This window comes from Salmo trutta, chromosome 9 (genome assembly GCF_901001165.1).
Source record: "Salmo trutta chromosome 9, fSalTru1.1, whole genome shotgun sequence".
Lineage (NCBI taxonomy): Eukaryota > Metazoa > Chordata > Actinopteri > Salmoniformes > Salmonidae > Salmo > Salmo trutta.
Window position 1 is genome coordinate 30,310,144 of NC_042965.1, and position 22,402 is coordinate 30,332,545.

The 22,402-nt window shown below is 41.3% G+C and overlaps 1 protein-coding gene across 3 annotated transcripts; it reads right to left on the reverse strand.

Annotated features, from left to right (window-relative positions):
- Positions 1–364: 364 nt before the first annotated feature.
- On the reverse strand, positions 365–18,923 carry cyb561a3a (cytochrome b561 family, member A3a). 3 transcript variants are annotated; one of them, XM_029763414.1, is made up of 7 exons: positions 18,764–18,923; positions 17,142–17,292; positions 16,228–16,435; positions 5,248–5,456; positions 4,907–5,061; positions 2,555–2,723; positions 365–1,530 (listed from the first exon to the last, which is right to left on the reverse strand). In XM_029763414.1, exons 2-7 carry the CDS (start codon positions 17,277–17,279, stop codon positions 1,507–1,509), a joined length of 903 nt encoding a protein of 300 aa, XP_029619274.1. In that variant the 5' UTR covers positions 17,280–17,292; positions 18,764–18,923; the 3' UTR covers positions 365–1,506. The 3 variants fall into 3 exon arrangements, with proteins under 3 accessions (XP_029619274.1, XP_029619275.1, XP_029619276.1); XM_029763415.1 differs by lacking the exon at positions 17,142–17,292; XM_029763416.1 differs by lacking the exons at positions 17,142–17,292; positions 18,764–18,923 and adding an exon at positions 16,600–16,990.
- Between the last annotated feature and the right edge of the window lie 3,479 nt (positions 18,924–22,402).

Consider the following 22,402-nt stretch of genomic DNA (forward strand, 5'->3'; position numbering starts at 1 on the left):
GGGCATTGGTATATATTTTTTTTAAACCAAAGGAAAGGGTGCCTCCTACTGGCCCTCCAACACCACTTCCATCAGCATCTGGTCACCCATCCAGGGACCAACCCTACTTAGCTTCAGAAACAAGCCAGCAGTGGGATGCAGGGTGGTATGCTGCTGGCAAAATAGGTATAGCTGTAGCTTTCTGTACTCCATAATTACACAACATATTGTTTGTGTGGCCAAACACTAAATGGTCAATATAAAGAATTGAAATGACCATTGAACAGATTCCAAAATCCCAGACTGTAGCTTTAATGATGAGACTACAGCCTAAATTGCATGCACAACAGGAATGGCAGTCACAAAGAAATGCTGAAATACCGTGTTATCTTTGAGTAGATCATACTTTATTCATTATCTTATTCATTAAAAAAACAAGGCAGCGATATAAAATCAACTATTTAATACATTTACGTCATTTAGCAGACACTCTTATCCAGAGCGACTTACAAATTGGTGCATTCACCTTATGATATCCAGTGGAACATTTATAAAACTTATCTTGATGGGACACATATTATTTCTTACAACACTGTCATGACCAGGGCCAGCACTTGCCTTTTGGGGGCCCTAAGAAAGATTTGCTTGGGGGGGGGGGGGGTTCCACCTCGCAGCCAAAACATTTCCGTGGTCCCATCTTGACGGCGGAGAGAAACATTTTTAAGTTTGAAAGTAAATTTCATGCAATTCTACTCATTTTGCCATGGAACAGAGAGAAACATTTGCAGTTTTACAGCTGATTTCCAGCAATTTTACACATACGGTTTGAAGGAAGTTGCTAACTAGCGTTAGCGCAATGACTGGAGGTCTATTGGTATCTGCTAGCATGCCAGCAGATACCCATAAACTTCCAGTTATTGTGCTAACGCTAGTTAGCATTGGCTTGCAAAACTACCTCTAGCCTGCCTCATACTGGACACAGAACCATGAAAATGGTATCCACAAGTTCAGCTGACTCTGGAGAAGTAGATAAAGGGCCATACTGCCGAAATCCCGAAGTATCACTTTAATATATCTGAGTGAGAATGACTGACAAAATCAATGTGAGCGCCCTGGAGTTCAGGGCCCCTTGGCATGTGCCCTGCGTGCCGAGTCAGTAATTTGGCCATGATTACTACAAGGTTTAGATAGCTGGCTAGACTAACTTACCAATCAAAACATTTTTAGCTGACATGGGCTAATTCAGTGACTGTCAGTGACTGACATAAGAGAAAAACTGCTGATGTAATACCACATTTTGAAATTGTACCTAGTGTATTTTACTATATTAACTCTCAACAGTAAGTTCAGACCCCCAAGTGGCCAGGGGCCCTTATGCCCAGGGTTGGCCCTGGTCCTGACAGTGGCTAGGACATTCAGCATCTCATTATTTGCTTAAGGCAACTTTGAACCCAGCAGGGGCAGATAACATTTCTGGATAGCTTGCGTAGTATAGTTAGCGGGTTTGAAGCCTCCTCATCTCTTCCATTAACTGTCGTCTTGAAGCAGTGGCTGCATGTGGAAACATTAAAGTTTGTTAAAAACACAAAGGAGTGTGAATACACTTTCACCTAGTATGAATATACCGTAAATTCCGGACTATAAGCCGCAACTTTTTTCCCAGCTTTGGACCTCGTGGCTTAAACAATGACGCGGCTAATATATGGATTTTTCCCGCCTTCAATTTTTTTTTCTCCAAAAAAACATTCTGTGACGTGCTCAGTTTTTTGGCGGCATGAAGCTTTCATTAGACCAATGAAATTGCCGAACGGGTTAAGGTCAAACAACTTTTTTGTTTACTGTTTAGATTAAATCGAGCGCTCTCAAACTTCCCACCATTCTGATTACGGTAGTCATTTTGTCACCCTCATCATGGCAAAGACACGGAGAAATGCATATGATGCAGCTTTCAAGTTGAAGGCGATTGATCTGGCTGTTGGAAAAGGAAATAGAGCTGCTGCACGGGAGCTTGGTCTTAATGAGTCGATGATAAGACGTTGGAAACAGCAGCGTGAGGAATTGACTCAGTGCAAAAAGACAACTAAAGCTTACTGCAAATTTTTTGTTACAAGCCGTGTTTCGTTAAAGCCTATTTATTTTTGCTACAAGCCGTGTTTCGTTAAAGCCTGTGTAAAGTTAATTTGTTTCAATGTACCGGTAGGCACCTGCGGCTTATAGACATGTGCGGCTTATTTATGTTCAAAATAATATATTTTTTAAAATTCAGTGTGTGCGGCTTAAATTCAGGTGCGCTTAATAGTCCGGAAATTACGGTAGTATTGGAAAATAAAATAGCATTTTCAGATGTCATTCAAATAATGAATTTGTTTTGGACCAAACAGGGTTTATAACCATCTCACAACACACAATACTGTACTTATAAAAAAAATACAAACAGCTATGAAGATAATACAGCTCTATCTGCATACATAGTATGGGACAAATCTGTTCTGGTTTTTACACATCATATTCAGTGCTGCACTCGGTCAGGACATCTGACTTGGCAACATGACATCAGAAGGTTTGTTGCACTCACACTGTAGCCCATGTCTTCACTTCGAGGCTCTGGTCGCTGCCATTTCTGATTGGACAGAATCTTCAGGACGACCAATCCAAAGGCTACAATCAAGACTCCTAACGAGTTGGCGACCAATGCCTCAGGTGGCAGGTTGCCATATGGCACTGTCCCATTGGTGGTTCCTTTCCTGAAGAAAGAATCAACACAACACTTTGTACAGAGTCTGAATAATATTGTCCAACACAGGTTGATGTCCTTTTTGTCTTAGGTATATTATGGAAATATGTGTTTAAAGAGTACATTGTTTCCTACTCAATAAAAAAATATAAAATGTTTCCCAAATGGCAACCTATTCCCTAGTACAATATTTCTCAATCCTGTTCCTTGGGATTCAAAGGGGTGCACATGTTAGTTTTTTCCCTAGCACTAACATACAGCGCCTTTGGAAAGTATTCAGACCCGTTGACTTGTTCCACATTTTGTCACGTTACAGCCTTATTTTAAATTGGATTAAATCGTTTTTTCCCCTCATCAACCTACACACAATACCCCAAGCAAAAACAGGTTTTTAGAATTTTTTGCAATAGTATATATACATGTTTATGTTATATATATAAAAAAGTAAATTTCATATTTACATAAGCTTTCAGACCCTTTACTCAGACCGATTACGCTACAAGCTTGGCACACCTGTATTTGGGGAGTTTCTCCCATTCATCTATGCAGATCCTCTAAAGCTCTGTCAGGTTGGATGGGGAGTGACGCTGCACAGGTATTTTCAGGTCTCTCAGGAGATGTTAGATCTCGTTCAAATCTGGGCTCTGGCTGGGCTACTGAAGCACATTCAAGACTTGCCCCGAAGCCACTCCTGCATTGTTTTGGCTGTGTGCTTAGGGTTGTTGTCCTGTTAGAAGTCTGAGGTTCTGAGCGCTCTGGAGCGGGATTTAATCAGGGATCTCTCTGCACTTTGCTCTGTTAATCTTTCCCTCAATGCTGACTAGTCTCCCAGTCTCTGTCGCTGAAAAACATCCCCAAAGAATGATGCTGCCCCCACCATGCTTCACCGTAGGGATGGTGCCAGGTTTCCTCCAGAAGTGACGCTTGGCATTCAGGCCAAAGAGTTCAATCTTGGTTTCATCAGACCAGAGAATCTTGTCTCTCATGGTCTGAGAGTCTTCAGGTGCCTTTTGGCAAACTCCAAGCGGGCTGTCATGTGCCTTTTACTGATGAGTGGCTTCTGTCTGGCCACTCTACCATAAAGGCCTGATTGGTGGAGTGCTGCAGAGATGGCTGTCCTTCTGGAAGGCTCTCCCATCTCCACAGAAGAACTCTGGAGCTCTGTCAGAGTGACCAACGGGTTCTTGGTCACCTTCCTGACCAAGGCCCTTCTCCACCGATTGCTCAGTTTGGCCTGGCGGCCAGCTCAAGGAAGAGTCTTGGTGGTTCCAAACTTCTTCCATTTAAGAATGATGGAGGCCACTGTGTTCTTGGGGACCTTCAATGTTGAAGACATTTTTTGGTACCCTTCCCCAGATCTGTGCCACGACACAATCCTGTCTTGGAGCTATACGGACACTTCCTTTGACCACATGGCTTGGTTTTTGCGCTGACATAAACTGTCAACTGTGGGACCTTATATAGACAGATGTGTGCCTTTCCAAATGATGTCCAATCAATTGAATTTACCACAGGTGGACTCCAATCAAGTTGTAGAAACATCTCAAGGATGATGAATGGAAGTGGGATGCACCTGAGCTCAATTCCAAGTCTCATAGCAAAGGGTCTGAATACTTATGTAAATAAAGTATTTCAGTTTTTATTTTTAATACATTTGCAAAATATTCTAAAGAACCTGTTTTCTACTTTGTGTGTAGATTGATGAGGAACAAATGTAATTTAATCAATTTTAGAATAAGTCTGTAAGGTAACCAAATGTGGATAAAGTCAAGGGGTCTGAATACTTTTAGAATGCGCTGTACATGATTAGAATTAAAGGCTTGAATGAAATGCTAGCGCTTCCCCCCAAAAATTGAGAAACACTGCCCTAGTGTACTGCTTTTCACCTATGGGGCCTAGTCAAAAGTATTGAACTACACTCTTAGAAAAAAAGGAGCTATCTAGAACCTAAAAGGGCTCTTCGGCTGTCCCCATAGCATATCCATTTGAATAACCCTTTTTGGTTCCAGGTAGAACCCTTTTGGATTCCATGTTCATTTTCAACAGAGGGTTCTACATGGAACCCAACAGGGTTCTATGTGGAACCAAAAAGGGTTCTCCTATGGGGACAACCGAAGAACCCTTTTCAAACCCTTTTTTCTAAGAGTGTATAGTGAATAGGGTGCTATTTGAGACGCAGTCAATGTCTCTTACAGTGCAAAGAAGAGCTTCTCGTTGATCCCTGAGATGCAGGACACAATGCTGAGTATCAGTATGCAGCCTCCCATCCACACATGGACAGGCTTAAGCAGCTTGCGGAATGACATGGGTGAGCAGGGCAGGAGGAAGCCAGCAAGGCCCATCACCCACTGAAAACAAAACATATTTCACCATCTCACAGCCATAGAAAGTGGCATTACGATTCTAACAATCACCATACATGCCAAGTACGACATAATACGTCTAGGCCATTATATGGTGTAATATGAGCTGACAATTGTTTTTAAGACAATGCCGCTTTAATTTGTGTGCTGACAGTGGCAGATATACTAAACCTGAGCGGTGAAGAGTGCTGTAGTGCAAATGCCAATCCAGCTGTGCAAGGAGTAGAGGTTGGGAGTGTTGTTGGTGTGGTGGAAGTCAAACACAGCACAGAGGCCAAGGATGGAGCAGAGCAGGGCCAGGAGCATGACACCAGCATGCAGCAGTTTCCAGGGCAGCTTATTCTGCCCCCATGTGAGGGGAATGCGGTACAACACTGCTCCTAGAGATAAGACAGGTAAAGACACAAAAATGTTAAAAGGTCACCACTCACTTTACTTGGATATAAGCTGCAATTTAAGCTTTGTTTTAATTGTCTTTATCTCATGTATACAGTACACCAGGGCTATTCAAATATATTCTAACAGGGGACAGATCTAAAATTGCAGGGGGCCAGACATTCTCCATAAGCGATTATTCTTTGAAAGAACTGTATAAAAAAGCAACACACACACACCAATAAAGCACTTATCTTAAAATTGAAATGTTACTAAAAGTAATTACGAAAGAAGTGGAAGGCGCTCAACCAACTAAGTCGAGGCGCAACCAAAACATTTTATAATCATTGAAAAGCAAAAGCACAACTCGGGCTGTGGCGGTCATGAAATTTCATCAGCCTGTGATTGTCAAGCAAATAACTGTCGGTCTCACGGTAATTGACAGTTAATTAACATAAACACATGACGCATCTCCTGGCTTCCAAATATAGCCTACAAGACATTTTTAAAAGTCTAATAAATCCATGTAATATAGCCTACACGTTCACAATAATTCCATTATTTATTTTAGACAGGTCAAAGACGCATGATATTAAGAAAATGTAGTCTATTTCAGAAGAAGAACAGAATAGCATATTCTGAGTTGTCCTTATGTTAGGTCCTGATCTGGCTATGCCAAATGGCTGTGGGCTACACTAGTTCATTTAGAAGACAAGATTTCCAACCTCTTGAGACTCTCATCCCGTTAGCGGGATCATTTTCCAGCGAAAAACTCCTAGCGACATTAGCATAACGAAATGCAATATATATATTTTTTCAAATATAGGACTGTCTCATATCGTTTTATAGATACACCTCTCTTGAATCGACCCTCGTTGTCCGATTTCAAAAAGGTTTTACAGGAAAAGCACAATATTAGATTATGTTAGAGGAGTACATGGTAAAAGTAGCATCATATGAATTTTCCGACCAAGCACATGCATCACATATAACCAAAAAACAGCTAAATGCAGCACTAACCTTTTACAAACTTCATCAGATGACACACCTAGGACATCATGTTACACACAGCATGCAATCTTTTGTTCAATAAAGGTCATATTTCTATATAAAAACAACATTTTACATCGGCACCTGACGTTGACTAACTATTTTCCCATAAAATGCGTCCCGGGAAACAGTGCTACAATTTTATAAATTACTATTCGAAAACGATTTTTTTTTTTATATTGTCAATCTAAGATTTATAGATGAATATCTCTTGAAAACACCCGTCATAACAGATTTTAAATTAACTTTACAGGGTAATCACACTTTGAGATAAAAGGGGATGCGATACTCAGAAAATGAGCTAGAAAGCCTAGCTCGTCGCCATCTTGGAACAATCGCACATCACATCTGATCTTGTATAATATTGCCAATAATCCCTCACCTTTAGTTGTCTTCATCAGAAAGCACTACCAGGAATCCCAGGTCCACGACAAATGTATTTTCGGTCGAAAAAGTCCATCCTTTATGTTCCATTAGCTTGCTGTTGTTAGCGCGTCAGAAGGCTGTATCCAAATGTTGATACGGGCGCGGGACTTAGCTAACGAAAAATGACTGTAGGTTCGTTCAAACATGTCAAACGTTGTATAACATTAATCTTCAGGGCCTGTTTCAACAAGAGAGCCAATCAGATTCGAGTGGGACGATTTCATTGTGTTTCAAAACGTTTCCAAAGGTGGGGGCAGACACGGCCGCCGACGTCACAATGCTGATGGCCCTCCTACAGTGACCAATTGCCACATCGTCTCCTGCACTGAGTTTCGACAGCAGAAGCTTCAAAACACTTTGTAAAGACTGGGGACATCTAGTGGAAGCACTGGAAAGTGCTCAATTATCATTTTTTCACGTTGTGAATTACAGGGAAGGCTGTGAAGTCGAGTCCACAATTCAGAATCCCACTTCCTGGTTCAATCGGTCTCGGGGTTTTGACTGCCATACGAGTTCTGTTATACTCACAGACACCATTCAAACAGTTTTAAAAACTTTAGGGTGTTTTCTATCCATATAAAATAAGTATATGCATGTCCTGGCTTCTGAGTTTGATTAGTAGGCCGTTGAAAATGGGAACGAATTTTTTCCAAAATGCGCTGTGGCGCCCCCAGTGGTAGGATATATGCAAGAGGTTAACATTCCATTTCATTATTTGATAGTATGAAGAAAACAATTGAACAAAGCTGAATAAAATATAAATATTTTCTCCAAACGATTTGAGGGAGTGCGCACATGCGGCTATTCTGCGTTGAGCGGTTAACAAATATATAGGTACCCCTTATATGCTACATTTAGAGTTATTCATGTAACTTTACTTGTTTTACAAACGTTGGGCTATATGTTTAGATTTTTTATTAATTGTAAGGCTGCACGATGAGACTCTAATGATGATTTGAAAAAACTCACTTGAAAGGCATAAGCTCTGCTTCGTTTTTTTTTGCGCTTGTTGTACACACTCCAATAGTCTCTCATTCACAATTTGACAAGCACTTGATAATGCATCGAATTTCACGGCGGCATCCCCTCTCTGGCCGTAATGCACTCTGAAAAAATCCATGACTTTTGCGGTCCGGAGTGCGGCGGCGGTCCTTCGCAATCCGAAGTGTCTCTCACTCGCATGGCTCTCCATCACGTGATCGGCTCTTTCTCACACAGTGATGCCAATTTAGCAATTGTGTTGCTAGATTTAGCAACTTTTCAGACTACCCTGGCAACATTTTTTTAAATAGCACCTAGCAACAAATGTAGCTACTTTTAAAAATGTATTTGGAACTTTTAGCAACTTTTGAAAAGTGACTCAAATGCTAAAATGCACTCATTTTCCCTCTAAATGACACAAAAACGATGTTCTCTGTCACAACACACATGCCTGGCTGCAAAAGTGCATTGTGAGTGACATCAGCAGCAGACGCTCAGCTTGTGGACAGGCAGCAGCAGGCCAGCAGAAATTTCAGCAAATTGCAAATAATTGTTGGCTGACTGCAGCAGCAGTAGTACGGGTTCGACGAGTCACGAATGTTTGATCTTGAACAGAACTTACAACATCAATCAAAATTGTACAGCCAGAAGTACAGAAAAGAGTGGGAGTCTGTACCTGAACAAATGTCAAATCATATTTTTTGCCGAGCTGGCCAGTCAATTTGAGTAACGTTATTGTGTATTCAATGTAATGACGTAGTTTTACGTTGTCACGCAATGACATCACAACGTCATTTAGCAACTTTTATCAACAAATCAACTTGCCTCTAGCAACTTACCCGGATAATTAGTTGGCAACACTGTTCTCACAGGCTACAAGTCAGACACATCGGGGACGCAACTGCGCTAATTCCTTATCCAATTCCGAGGTGCAATATTTATTTAATGCACATAATATTGGAAGAAATGTCCACATTTACTTTCGTCAGCCAACAAGATGAGTAGGCCTAACGAACAGCAAAAGCACTAGCCTATGTTAATCTACTATCCCCCATCGTACAAAAGTCGACCTATTATATTTATGTGCGAGAAATAAATATTCAAAACAGTCTGGAACAGTTGTGGGATGAGACGGATCCCAAATTAATACAACCACTACCATCAAAAAAAAGTTATGCAATGTGGCTGACGCAACAGATCAGAACTTTTAGCTTAAAATGTTGATAAACTATTAGGTTATTTCTTCACATTATAAGCGCAGCAATACGCACATGGCAGTAGGCTATAAGTGCGAATGTTCCATTAGCGGAAAACACCATTATCAAAAGTGACTGCAAATATATTTATGCATGTAATGCTTGTATTATAACAGTCATTTTTACGGTGAAAATGGTCTTCCTCAAACTTGAAACTCACGCCGGAGGAGATGGTTGCCGTTTTACTGTCTCCTAACCAATTGTGCTATTGTGTGTTTTTTCACGTTATTTCTAACTTAATTTGTACATAGTGTTTCTGCCACCATCTCTTATGACCGAAAATAGCTTCAAGATATCAGGACAGCGATTACTCACCTCGTACTGGAAGAAGATTATTTTAACGAGTCGAATGCGAAGGATTTACTTCAGACACCCGAACAAGGCCCTCATCCCCATCATTCGCAGGAGAAAGAGACAGAGATATCGGGAGGTAGGTTGGGGTGCCTTGTAAGGATCCGACTGCAATTGGATAATCTGTCTTTACCATCAGTCCTATTAGCCAACGTACAATCATTGGATAACAAAATAGATTAACTACGATCACATATACAATGGCAAGAAAAAGTATGTGAACCCTTTGGAATTACCTGGATGTCTGCATAAATTTTACATAAAATTTGATCTGATCTTCATCTAAGTCACAACAATAGACAAACACAGTGTGCTTAAACTAATAACACACAAATTATTGTATTTTTCTTGTCTATATTGAATAGATCATTTAAACATTCACAGTGTAGGTTGGAAAAAGTATGTAAACACCTATGCTAATGACTTCTCCAAAAGCTAATTGGAATCAGGAGTCAACTAACCTGGAGTCGAATCAATGAGACGAGATTGGAGATTTTGGTTAGAGCTGCCCTGCCCCATAAAAAACACTCACAAAATTTGAGTTTGCTATTCACAAGAAGCATTGCCTGATGTGAACCATGCCTCAAACAAAAGAGATCTCAGAAGACCTAAGATTAAGAATTGCTGCCTTGCATAAAGCTGAAGAGGATTCCAAAAGTATCTCTAAAAGTCAGTCCACAGTAAGACAAATTGTCTATAAATGGAGAAATTTCAGCACGGTTGCTACTGTCCCTAGGAGTGGCCGTCCTGCAAAGATGACTACAAGAGCACAGCGCAGAATGCTCAATGAGGTTAAGAAGAATCCTAGAGTGTCAGCTAAAGACTTACAGAAATCTCTGGAACATGCTAACATCTCTGTTGACGAGTCTACAATTCTGCTTACAAGCAAATTTAAAGCAGTAAGCACCAGTGACTAAGGTCAATAAAGAAGTGGTCAGATGACGCAGATACTAAGCTACAGGACTGTTTTGCTAGCACAGACTGGAATATGTTCTGGGGTTCTGTAATGGAAATTATATGATTAAAGGTTTGACTAAATGATTTCACTCAGAAACCCTATAACCTGTTGAAATGTATTCGAAATAAGGCTATAATAATGGGTTAAAAACTATATTGCAATACTGTGTGTGAGTAAGACACTGGTACCACTTCAAAATGAGCAGGGCAGAGTTGATAAGACAACCTTGGGAAAGGAACAGGAGAAGAGGCCTCCTTAAGTTAGGGAGAGAAACAACGGCCTGGGAACAGCTAGGCTGGTAAAAGATAAGGAGACAGGTGGTCTGGGTACTGTGGAAAAACACAGCCGCCTAAAGCTGGGTGGAGTTCTCTACTGGTGTGTGTGCGTGTGTGTGTGTGTGTTAATATAAAAGGCTTTGTACATTGTAAGGATTTTCAGAGCTCTCATAAATAAACATTTTGACCATTGTGGGCTGGTTCTCCGTCTGCGTCATTTAAACAGAATCTTACACACTCTGGGGGGGCAGACTGAGTAGTTTAATTGAAGTTCGGTTTAAGAACATTGATAACTTAATTCACATAACAGATTCTTCCAATGGCATTGAGGAGTACACCACATCAGTCACTGTCTTCATCAATAAGTGCATCGATGACATCATCCCCACAGTGACTGTATGTACACACCCCAACCAAAAGCCATGGATTACAGGCCACATTCGCACTGAGCTAAAGGGTAGAGCTGCCGCTTTCAAGGAGTGGGACTCTAACTCGGAAGCTTATGATAAATCCTGCTATGCCCTCCGACGAACCATCAAACAGGCAAAGCGTTACAGGATTAAGATTGAATCGTATTACACCGGCTCGGACGCACGTCGGATGTGGCAGGGCTGGCAAACTATTACAGACTACAAAGGGAAGCACAGCAGCAAGCTGCCCAGTGACACAAGCCTACCAGACGAGCTAAATTACTTCTATGCTCGCTTCGAGGAGAGCAACACTGAAACATGCATGAGAGCGTCAGCTGTTCCGGACGACTGTGTGATCACGCTCTCCATAGCCGACGTGAGTAATACCTTTAAACAGGTCAACATTCACAAGGCAGCAGGGCCAGATGGATTACCATGATGTGTACTCCGAGCATGCGCTGACCAACTGGCAAGTGTCTTCACTGACATTTTCAATCTCTCCTTGACTGAGTCTGTAATACCAACATGTTTCAGGCAGACCACCATAGTCCCTGTGCCCAACAACATGCCTAAATGACTACCGACCCGTAGCACTCACGTCTGTAACCATGAACTGCTTTGAAAGGCTGGTCATGGCTCACATCAATACCTTTATCCCAGAAACCCTAGACCCACTCCAATTTGCATACCGCCCCAACAGATCCAGAGATGACACAATCTCTATTGCACTCCACACTGCCCTTTCCCACCTGGACAAAAGGAACACCTATGTGAGAAGGCTATTCACTGACTACAGCTCAGCGTTAACACCATAGTGACCTCAAAGCTAGTCACTAAGATAAGGACCCTGGGACTAAACACCTCCCTCTGCAACTGGATCCTGGACTTCCTGACAGGTGGTAAGGGTAGGTAACAACACACCCACCACACTGTTCCTCAACACGTGGGCCCCTCAGGGGTGCGTGCTCAGTGCCCTCCTGTACTCCCTGTTCACTCATGACTGCATGGCCAGGCACAACTCCAACACCATCATTAAGTTTGCCGATGACACAACAGTCATCGATGAGACAGCCTATAGGGAGGTCAGAGACCTGGCCGTGTACTGCCAGGATACCAACCTCTTCCTCAACATGATCAGGACAAAGGAGATGATTGTGGACTACAGGAAAAGGAGGACTGAGCACACCCCCATTCTCATCGACAGGGCTGTAGTGGAGCAGGTTGAGAGCTTCAAGTTCCTTGGCATCCACATCACCAACAAACTGTCATGGTCCAAACACACCAAGACAGTTGTGAAGAGGGCACGACAACGACTATTCCCCCTCAGGAGTCTGAAAAGATTTGGCATGGGTTCTCAGATCCTCAAAAAGTTCTACAGCTGCACCATCAAGAGCATCCTGACTGGTTGCACCACTGCCTGGAATGGCAACTGCTCGGGCTCCGACCGCAAGGCACTACAGAGGGTAGTGCATACAGCCCAGTACATCACTGGGTCCAAGCTTCCTGCCATCCAGGACCTCTATACCAGGCGGTGTCAGAGGAAGGCCCTAAAAATTGTCAAAGACTCCAGCCACCCTAGTCATAGACCGTTCTCTCTGCTACTGCATGGCAAGCGGTACCGCAGCGCCAAGTCTAGGTCCAAAAGGCTTCTAAACAGCTTCTACCCCCAAGCCATAAGACTCCTGAACAGCTAATCATATGGCTACCCTAACTATTTGCATTGCCCCCCCCCCACGCTGCTGCTACTCTCTGTTTATTATCTATGCATAGTCACAAACTCTACCGACATGTACATTTTACCTCAATTACCTCTACTAACATGTGCCCCCGCAAATTGACTCTGTACCAGTACCCTGTGTATATAGCCTCGCTGATGTTATTTTACTGCTGCTCTTTAATTATTTGTTATTTTACTTTTTTTTACACTTATTTTTCTTAAAACTGCATTGTTGGTTAAGGGCTTGTAAGTAAGCATTTCACTGTAAGGTGAAATACCTGTAGTATTCGGCATATGTGACAAAAATACAAATTGATTTAAAAGTGGTAACGCGCGTGCTAGCAGTTGCTCCCGACGCCACTTGGGTACACTGCAGCATCCACTGAGAGGCTCTTGCTGCCAAGGGAATGCCTGACAGCTTGAAAGACATTTTGGACACTATAGTGAAAATGGTTAGCTTGTTCAAGCAAGGCCCCTGAACTCTCGTGTATTTTCTGCACTATGCAATGACATGGGCAGCGACCATGTAACACTTTTACAACATACAGAAGGGCGCTAGTTATCAAGGGGCAAAGTGTTGACACGTTTTTTTTTTTAATTGAAAGACGAGCTTAAAGTTTTCTTTACTGATCATAATTTTCACTTGTCTGACCGCTTGCATGATGACGAGTTTCTCACACAACTGGCCTATTTGGGTGATGTTTTTTCTCGCCTGAATGATCTGAATCTAGGATTACAGGGACTCTCCGCAACTATATTCAATGTGCGGGACAAAATTGAGGCTATGATTAAGAAGTTGGAGCTCTTCTCTGTCTGCATTAACAAGGACAACACACAGGTATTTCCATCATTGTATGATGTTTTGTGTGCAAATGAACTCAAGCTTATGGACAATGTCAAATGTGATATAGCGAAGCACCTGAGTGAGTTGGGTGCACAATTACGCAGGCACTTTCCCTAAACTGATGACACAAACAACTGGATTCGTTATCCCTTTCATGCCCTGCCTCCAGTCCACTTACCGCTATCTGAACAAGAGAGCCTCATTGAAATTGCAACAAGCGGTTCTGTGAAAATGTAATTTAATCAGAAGCCACTGCCAAATTTCTGGATTGGGCTGTGTTCAGAGTATCCTGCCTTGGCAAATCGCGCTGTTAAGACACTGATGCCCTTTGCAACCACGTACCTATGTGAGAGTGGATTCTCGGCCCTCACTAGCATGAAAACTAAATACAGGCACAGACTGTGTGTGGAAAATTATTTAAGACAGACTCTCCCCAATACAACCCAACATTGCAGAGTTATGTGCATCCTTTCAAGCACACCCTTCTCATTAACCTGTGTTGAGTTATTCTCAATTTTTGATGAACAAATAAGGTTTTATATGTAAGATGGTTAACTTTTTATGGATAGGGGGCAGTATTTTCACAGCCGGATAAAAAAACGTACCCGATTTAATCTGGTTATTACTCCTGCCCAGAAACTAGAATATGCATATAATTATTAGCTTTGGATATAAAACACTCCAAAGTTTCTAAAACTGTTTGAATGGTGTCTGTGAGTATAACAGAACTCAAATGGCAGGCCAAAACCTGAGAAGATTCTGTACAGGAAGTACCCTGTCTGACCATTTCTTGGCCTTCTTTGCCATCTCTATCCAAAACAGAGTATCTCTGCTGTAACGTGACACTTCCTGAGGCTCCCATAGGCTCTCAGAAGGTGGCAGAACGTTGAATGATGACTTTGCAGTCTCTGGCTGAAAAACAGTAGCGCATTTGGTAAGTGGTCGATCTGAGAACAATGAGACTGGCGCACGCGTGCACGAGACGACTCCATGTTTACATTTTCAGTCTTTGAACGAAAACAACGACTCCCGGTCGGAATATTATCGCTTTTTTACGAGAAAAATCGCATAAAAATTTAAACAGCGTTTGCCATGCTTCGAAGTACGGTAATGGAATATTTTGACATTTTTTGTCACGATACGCGCCGGGCGCGTCACCCTTCGTTACCCTTCGGATGGTGTCTTGAACGCACGAACAAAACGCCGCTATGTGGATATAACTATGGATTATTTGGAACCAAAACAACATTGGGTGATGAAGTAGAAGGCTTGGGAGTGGATTCTGACGAAGAACAGCAAAGGTAATCAAATTTTTCTTATAGTAAATCTGAGTTTGGTGAGTGCCAAACTTGGTGGGTGTCAAAATAGCTAGCCATGATGGCCGGGCTATCTACTCAGAATATTGCAAAATGTGCTTTCACCGAAAAGCTATTTTAAAATCGGACACCATTTTCTTATAGTAAATCTGAGTTTGGTGAGTACCAAACTTGGTGGGTGTCAAATTAGCTAGCCCGTGATGGCGAGCTATCTACTCAGAATATTGCAAAATGTGCTTTTGCCGAAAACCTATTTTAAAATCTGACACCGCGATTGCATAAAGGAGTTCTGTATCTATAATTCTTAAAATAATTGTTATGTTTTTTGTGAACGTTTATCGTGAGTAATTTAGTAAATTCACAGGAAGTTTTCGGTATGTTTGCTAGTTCTGAACGTCACATGCTAATGTAAAAAGCTGTTTTTTTATATAAATATGAACTTGATTGAACAAAACATGCATGTATTGTATAACATAATGTCCTAGGAGTGTCATCTGATGAAGATCATCAAAGGTTAGTGCTGCATTTAGCTGTGGTTTTGGTTTTTGTGACATTATATGCTAGCTTGAAAAATGGGTGTGTGATTATTTCTGGCTGGGTACTCTCCTGACATAATCTAATGTTTTGCTTTCGCTGTAAAGCCTTTTTGAAATCGGACAATGTGGTTAGATTAACGAGAGTCTTGTCTTTAAAATGGTGTAAAATAGTCATATGTTTGGGAAATTGAAGTAATAGCATTTCTAAGGTATTTGAATATCGCGCAACTCGATTCCACTGGCTGTTGACTAGGTGGGACGATTTCATCCCACATACCCTAGAGAGGTTAAGGTGACTTTATTTAGCTTTCTATGTGCCGAAACACCAGCACAGAACATCTTCATATCCTACATAACATTATATATCCAAACATGAATCATTCATTGTGATTTAAATGCTTTCAGTTCTTATTTCCAATTAATGTCTGAGACACATTCATCTGCATCAACAAGGGAAAGTGAAATCACTTGATTGTAGTTTCACTACAACTGACTAAAGCCTCTCACCTACATAACAAACCCCCATACATAACACAAACTATCCAAACCTGAGACAGTCATTGTAATTAAAAAACATCAAGTTCTCATTTCAAAGGCTGAGACACATCTACCTGCACTGGAAGACTGGAAGTAAAAGCACTTCCTGAGCCACTCACCATTGCCGTAGAGCACGACCAGACCTGTGACCATCAGGACAGGGTGCCAGTTAAACTGAAGGGCCGAGCCATCCCAGGCAAAGCCACCACGCCAGTGGGAGTTCCAGATGGACACAAACACCACACAGGCGATCCCCAGGCACAGGCACAGCAGGTAGCAGAAGTAGAAAGACACAATGGATCTCATCCTGGTAGAACAATCTGCAAGCTAGTTTGAGAACACAAGAAAACAATTGAAAGAAAGTTATTTAATGGATGGTTACAGAAGTCTGGACATTTTCAGAGTAGGAACAAACCTCCAATCTGAGAAGTGTGAAGCAGGTGAAATGGACAATAATAAAAGCCTAGGCTATACAGTAAAAACATACGTACAGTTTGTCCTCACTATCTTGTCTCGCCGTCAACACAACATGAGTAAGATAAGACAGCTCAAGTGTGATTCGGTTTCTGTTCCACTTCTGTGTCTAGTGGCTTGTGAAATCCCTAAATGGTTTCTGACCAAAATCCGTTGGGTCTAAATACCTTAATATGGCTCCTAGGTATGATGCTGCATTCATAACCAAGTGGGGTGGTGGTAATTACCAGTTGTGAAGTCGTAAATACGAGTTGGAGGCATTCACATGTTTTGAACTCATTGAGGAACGTCGATTGGCTAATTGCAAAAAAAGCTGCGTCAACATTAACTAAAAGTACAGCTATCACGCTCGCAAACAAATTAGTGTTCAAAAAAACATTAATAGATTGTTTGTTATAAATAATGTTTTGTTGTTGCATTTAACTGCCCGAAATACAGTTGGTCATTTTCTTAATATGTGACATCAGAGTTGGAGGGCCGTTCAACTGGATTCTTCCCAGTCGTATGTGGTAAATACCACCTTCCCACTTGGTTATGAACGCAGCATTGGGCTACTCACAATGGCCCTTGATTTCAGTTCCTTTTTCATTGTGTCAACTGCTAACTCGCTTCCACATTCCATTGTCTCATTCCACTGGCTTAGGGGGAAGCACTCAGATGGGGTTGAACAGGTGTTAGGTGGGGTATAGTCATGCATCCGGTCAGGTGCCCTAAATGAAAATAGTAAGGTATCACACATAGACTTAGGTAGACATCGCATCACTGTATCTGTCCCATTGTGGTGTCTGTGAGAGCCCGGGCAGTGTCATTTAGGCCATCTGCATTTTGAAATAATCAATTTTCTTCTCCTAATACTTCTATAAGTTGGCAACAAGGGCCTGGGTTCCGGCCTAGAAGCACGGTTTCGACTGCTCCTACAGTTTTGCTTCGGTACGGCAGTTTAACTGAGGCCCGGCCCAGAAAGACAATTTGCATAGACAGCAACATAGAGAAGTCATATTTGAAAATTCCTAATCAGAAACTTTGGTCATCACCTTTGTGCACAAAACTTCCAATTAATTATTAAAATCATCGCTGAGGCCTATTTTTTCCCCCATCACACACATCCAAACATATTAACATTTTATATTCATCCAATGTCTGCCATGTTTTTGGATGACGTCGTTTCTGCTCTCTGTGCGTACTGAGTGCTAGTGCGCATGTGAACCTGATGCAACCCAGATATAGACAGTCCATGAATGGACTGAGGTATAATTCATTATCATGAGTAGATTAACTTGAAAACAACGGTCGAACATATTGGACAAATTCTCCAGTTCTAATTATACATCAGTGGTTGGCAAACAAACTGAAAAAGTGCACACTTTGAACAGGTATAAAGCCAAGGTTGGCGATTTACTGCCACCTGCAGTTATGGAACATTTCCTCACGCATATAATTCATTATCTGATCCGTCCTGATGGCATCATGTGATCCTTTCTTAACCCATAGGAAATCCCACCCAGTTGATAACTTCAAAATGGTGAAAGTCCTCAATGGTGCTCCCCATGCTAACACAAGCTTTAGGGCACTAGAGTCCTTCATCTATCTCTATGGCATCACATCCATGATGCTTTGTGGGCAAATTGTGACGACTGATCTGTAAATAATAAGTAGGCCTTGCTAGTTATTTATGATGCAAGGTTATTTGAAAATCAGTTATTCAGCAGTTGTGTGCACTGTCGAACAAGCCCAGTTTCTATCCAAAATGGCAGCACTTTTGACGAGAGACCGTACACCCTACCATGAAGATAAACATTGAGCATGGATTATGTCTAAACAAAACTAAGGGCTTTTGAACCCTGGGGATATCAAACAGGTCTCACAAGAAAAATACTAGCTAGCTATGCACCGTCACCCTGAGATTGCCTACCTTAGAATACAGTATGATACAGTGTGAATATTGTATGCTACACATGCAACAAGCCACATATGATATAAATCATAGTACACACATCGGTAAAAACTAAAAACAACGGGAAATATTCCTGGGAAAAAAATTGTCAAAGCCACATATGCCACAAACTGAACAAAAAAACATACTTTGCTAGCTAGCTAACAAAGCTGTTGTTGATTGACCCGACTTCATGAGTACACATAACGTTAGCTAGTTAAAACTTGAAGCAATTCAGCACTTCCTACCTATCTTACGATTCTTCCATATCAGCTTAGGTCGAGATAATTAAATACTACTTGTAATCATTGCCAAATGTGGGTAAAGTTTAGAAATAAATTATATTCAAGCAGCACTAAAACGGCTGCTGGTGTTTACTACAAGTCACATTTACATAATGACCTCGCAAGGCATGATGGGAAATGTATTCCAGGCTACAAACCATAAACTGTGTGCCCGAACTGCCATAGTAGGCAACAACAACAGTAATACTGTGTTGCATTGAACCTTTCTGTTGAAAATCACTCTACCTAACAAAGCTGTTGCTTGTATTAAGAAGCTAATATCAATGAAATAAATAATTATGGCAAAAAACTTTGGAGAACTTTAAATAAAATGATGAGCAGAAAGACAAATTCAACTCCATCATTCATCGAATCAGATGGCTCATTCATCACAAAAACATCTGATATTTCCAAATATTTTAATGATTACTTCATTGGCAAAGTGGAAAAACTTTGAAAATGCCCACAACGAACAGTGAACCTCTGTATTCATGTATAAAATTAAAGAAAGCATTGTAAATTTGAATTTTGTAAAGTTAGTATGGGAGAGGTGAAAAAGTATTGTTATCGATCAATATTAAAAAAACCTCCTGGCATTAACAACTTAGATGGAAAGCTACTGAGGATGGCAGCTGACTCTATATCCACTCCTATACAGTTGAAGTCGGATAGTCATTAAAACTTGTTTTTCAACCACTCTACAAATATCTTGGTAACAAATTATAGTTTTGGCAAGTCGGTTAGGACATCTACTTTGTGCAGGACACAAGTAATTTTTCCAACAATTGTTTACAGACAGATTATTTCACTTATAACTCACTGTATCACAATTCCAGTGGGTCAGGAGTTTACATATGCTAAGTTGACTGTGCCTTTAAACAGCTTGGAAAATTCCAGAAAAGGATGTCATGGTTTTAGAAGCTTCTGATAGGCTAATTGACATCATCTGAGTCAATTGGAGGTGTACCTTTGGATGTATTTCAAGGCCTACCTTCAAACTCAGTGCCTCTTTGCTTGAGATCATGGGAAAATCAAAAAGAATCAGCCAAGACCTCAGAAAAAAACAATTGTAGACCTCCACAAGTCTGGTTCATCCTTGGGAGAAATTTTCAAACACCTGAAGGTATCACGTTCATCTGTACAAACAATAGTACGCAAGTATAAACACCATGGGACCATGCAGCCGTCATACCGCTCAGGAAAGAGACACGCTCTGTCTCCTAGAGATGAACGTTCTTTGGTGCGAAAAAAGCAAATCAATCCCAGAACAACAGCAAAGGACCTTGTGAAGATGCTGGAGGAAACAGGTGCCAAAGTATCTGTATCCACAGTAAAACTAGTCCTATATCGACATAACCTGAAAGGCCGATCAGCAAGGAAGAAGCCACTGCTCCAAAACCACCATTAAAAAAAGCCAGACTACGGTTTGCAACTGCACATGGGGACAAAGATCATACTTTTTGGAGAAATGTCCTCTGGTCTGATGAAACAAAAATAGAACTGTTTGACCATAATGACCATCCCAACCTTGAAGCACGAGGGTGGCAGCATCATGTTGTGGGGGTGCTCTGCTGCAGGAGGCACTGCTGCACTTCACAAAATAGATGGCATCATGAGGATGGAAAATGATGTGGATATATTGAAGCAACAGCTCAAGACATCAGTCAGGAAGTTAAATCTTGGTCGCAAATGGGTCTACCAAATGGACAATGACCCCAAGCATATTTCCAAAGTTGTGGCAAAATGGCTTAAGGACAACAAAGTCAAGGTATTGGAGTGGCCATCACAAAGCCCTGACCTCAATCTTATAGAAAATTTGTGGGCAGAACTGAAAAAGCGTGTGCGAGCAAGGAGGCCTACAAACCTGACTCAATTACACCAGCTCTGTCAGGAGTGTCGTGTCTTTGGCTATGCCGGATGAAGTGATATGACATGCTATTCTATAAAATCATTTCTCTGTAATTAATATTACCTGATTAAGCTAATCAACTAAATTAACTAGACAGTCGGGGCACCACAAAGTAATGTTTATAGAGCTGTTATCTTCCGAATAATCTCTTAAAGACCTTGTAATCTTTTACATCAGTAGCAGTCAATATTTAATCCTCACCTTATTTAGTCTCATCTGAAAGTTGTAAATTCTTGGTTATCTTCACAAACCCTGGCTAACAAGTTGAATCAGCAATACAAAATTTGGTTTAATTATTTATTTACTAAATACCTAACTAATCACACAGAATTACATATACACAGAATTAATCATACATTGATGGACCTGGTGAATGGAGCCGATATAGTGGCTGGTTACACATCGAAAAGGGGGGGTTTGAGTGAAAGAGCGGGAAGACTGAGGAACAAAGGGAGAAGCTATGCTATCATAAATACAGAATCTTATGCATTCTAAATAACCGCCCATTTGCAAAAGGAGAATGCAATAAATATTTACTGAGTTGCGCTTCGGTAGATTGGTCGTTGATGGAAGGCCAGTTTGTCCTTTATGGATCTCTGGTCCTCCGAAGAATGTCTAGTGGTGAACTGGAGCGTGGTAGAATGAATACTCTGTCCGTCCTGTCCTAGCCCACGTTTAGCGACTGCTGCTAACTCAACGGCTAGGAGGTATCACTTCTGGAGTGAATAAGAGTTCAAAGCTCATACCAAGTTATCATACTTTTAAGCTCATGCGAAATTCTGGCTGGTATAGTCAAAATTCATCCTTCCGTGGTGTAGGTCGTCACCTTCACATTGAAATTTGATGCTAATTTTGTTAGGTTCTCTAAGGTTGGCTTAGTTCTGTAGGTGGTCCTTGTCCTTTCAACGTGGGGACCTCAAGTCCACACGTCCTTGGAACAGCTTATTATCTGAGCCCTTTTAACGTAGGACTGTCGCCCTAACGTCCTCGGAACAGAAAGTTACATTTTCGTCAAGGGTTTTATATAGTGGTAGGAGATAGGGCATGTTTCATAGTTTACAACCAATGTCTCTTCACATGGGCGGGGCCACTGAGTGAGCATAGCTTTAACCTTATGAAAACCCAATTCTCTCATTTGGAAGCTAAAATTACATTTTAACTTTTCACAATTAGTTTCATATTAAGCATTTAAATTGCACAACATTTCCATGTGAATCTGATAAATAGAATGTGTAGACTTTCCAAGATACAGTTTGTCATCCTATCATCAGTAATAATGTCTCAGACGCCAACTGATCTGGCATCATATTCATTAAGTACCAACGCATATTTTCAATTGGTTGGATTACCGAAATATGGTTCCTTTCCCCCCCACCTTTTGATGTTCCCAGACTCTGTTTAACAAAGGCTTTTCAAGAGTCCTTCTGTAGAGTCAAGAGAGAGGAAATGGAGAAAGGTATTTATGGTGGGGGGGGGGGGGTCATAAACCTCACCCACAGGCCAATGTCATGCCAGGAGGAATGGGCCAAAATTCACTCAACTTATTGATGGAAGGTTATGGAAGGCTACCTGAAACGTTTAACCCAAGAGTTAAACAATTTAAAGGCAATGCTACCAAATACTAATTCAGTGTATGTAAACTTCTGACCCACTGGGAATGTGACGAAAGAAATAAAAGCTGAAGTAAATCATTC

What these genes read in the sequence shown, in the direction of transcription:
- cyb561a3a (XM_029763414.1), bottom strand. Translation starts at nt 17,279, where the DNA reads ATGCATGACTATACCCCACCTAACACCTGTTCAACCCCATCTGAGTGC. An exon ending in GAGAAGCTCTTCTTTGCACT is followed by an intron (nt 2,724 to 4,906) that starts GTAAGAGACATT and finishes TTCTTTCTTCAG; the next exon opens with GAAAGGAACCACCAATGGGA. An exon ending in GTGAAGACATGGGCTACAGT is followed by an intron (nt 1,531 to 2,554) that starts GTGAGTGCAACA and finishes TTCCACATGCAG; the next exon opens with CCACTGCTTCAAGACGACAG.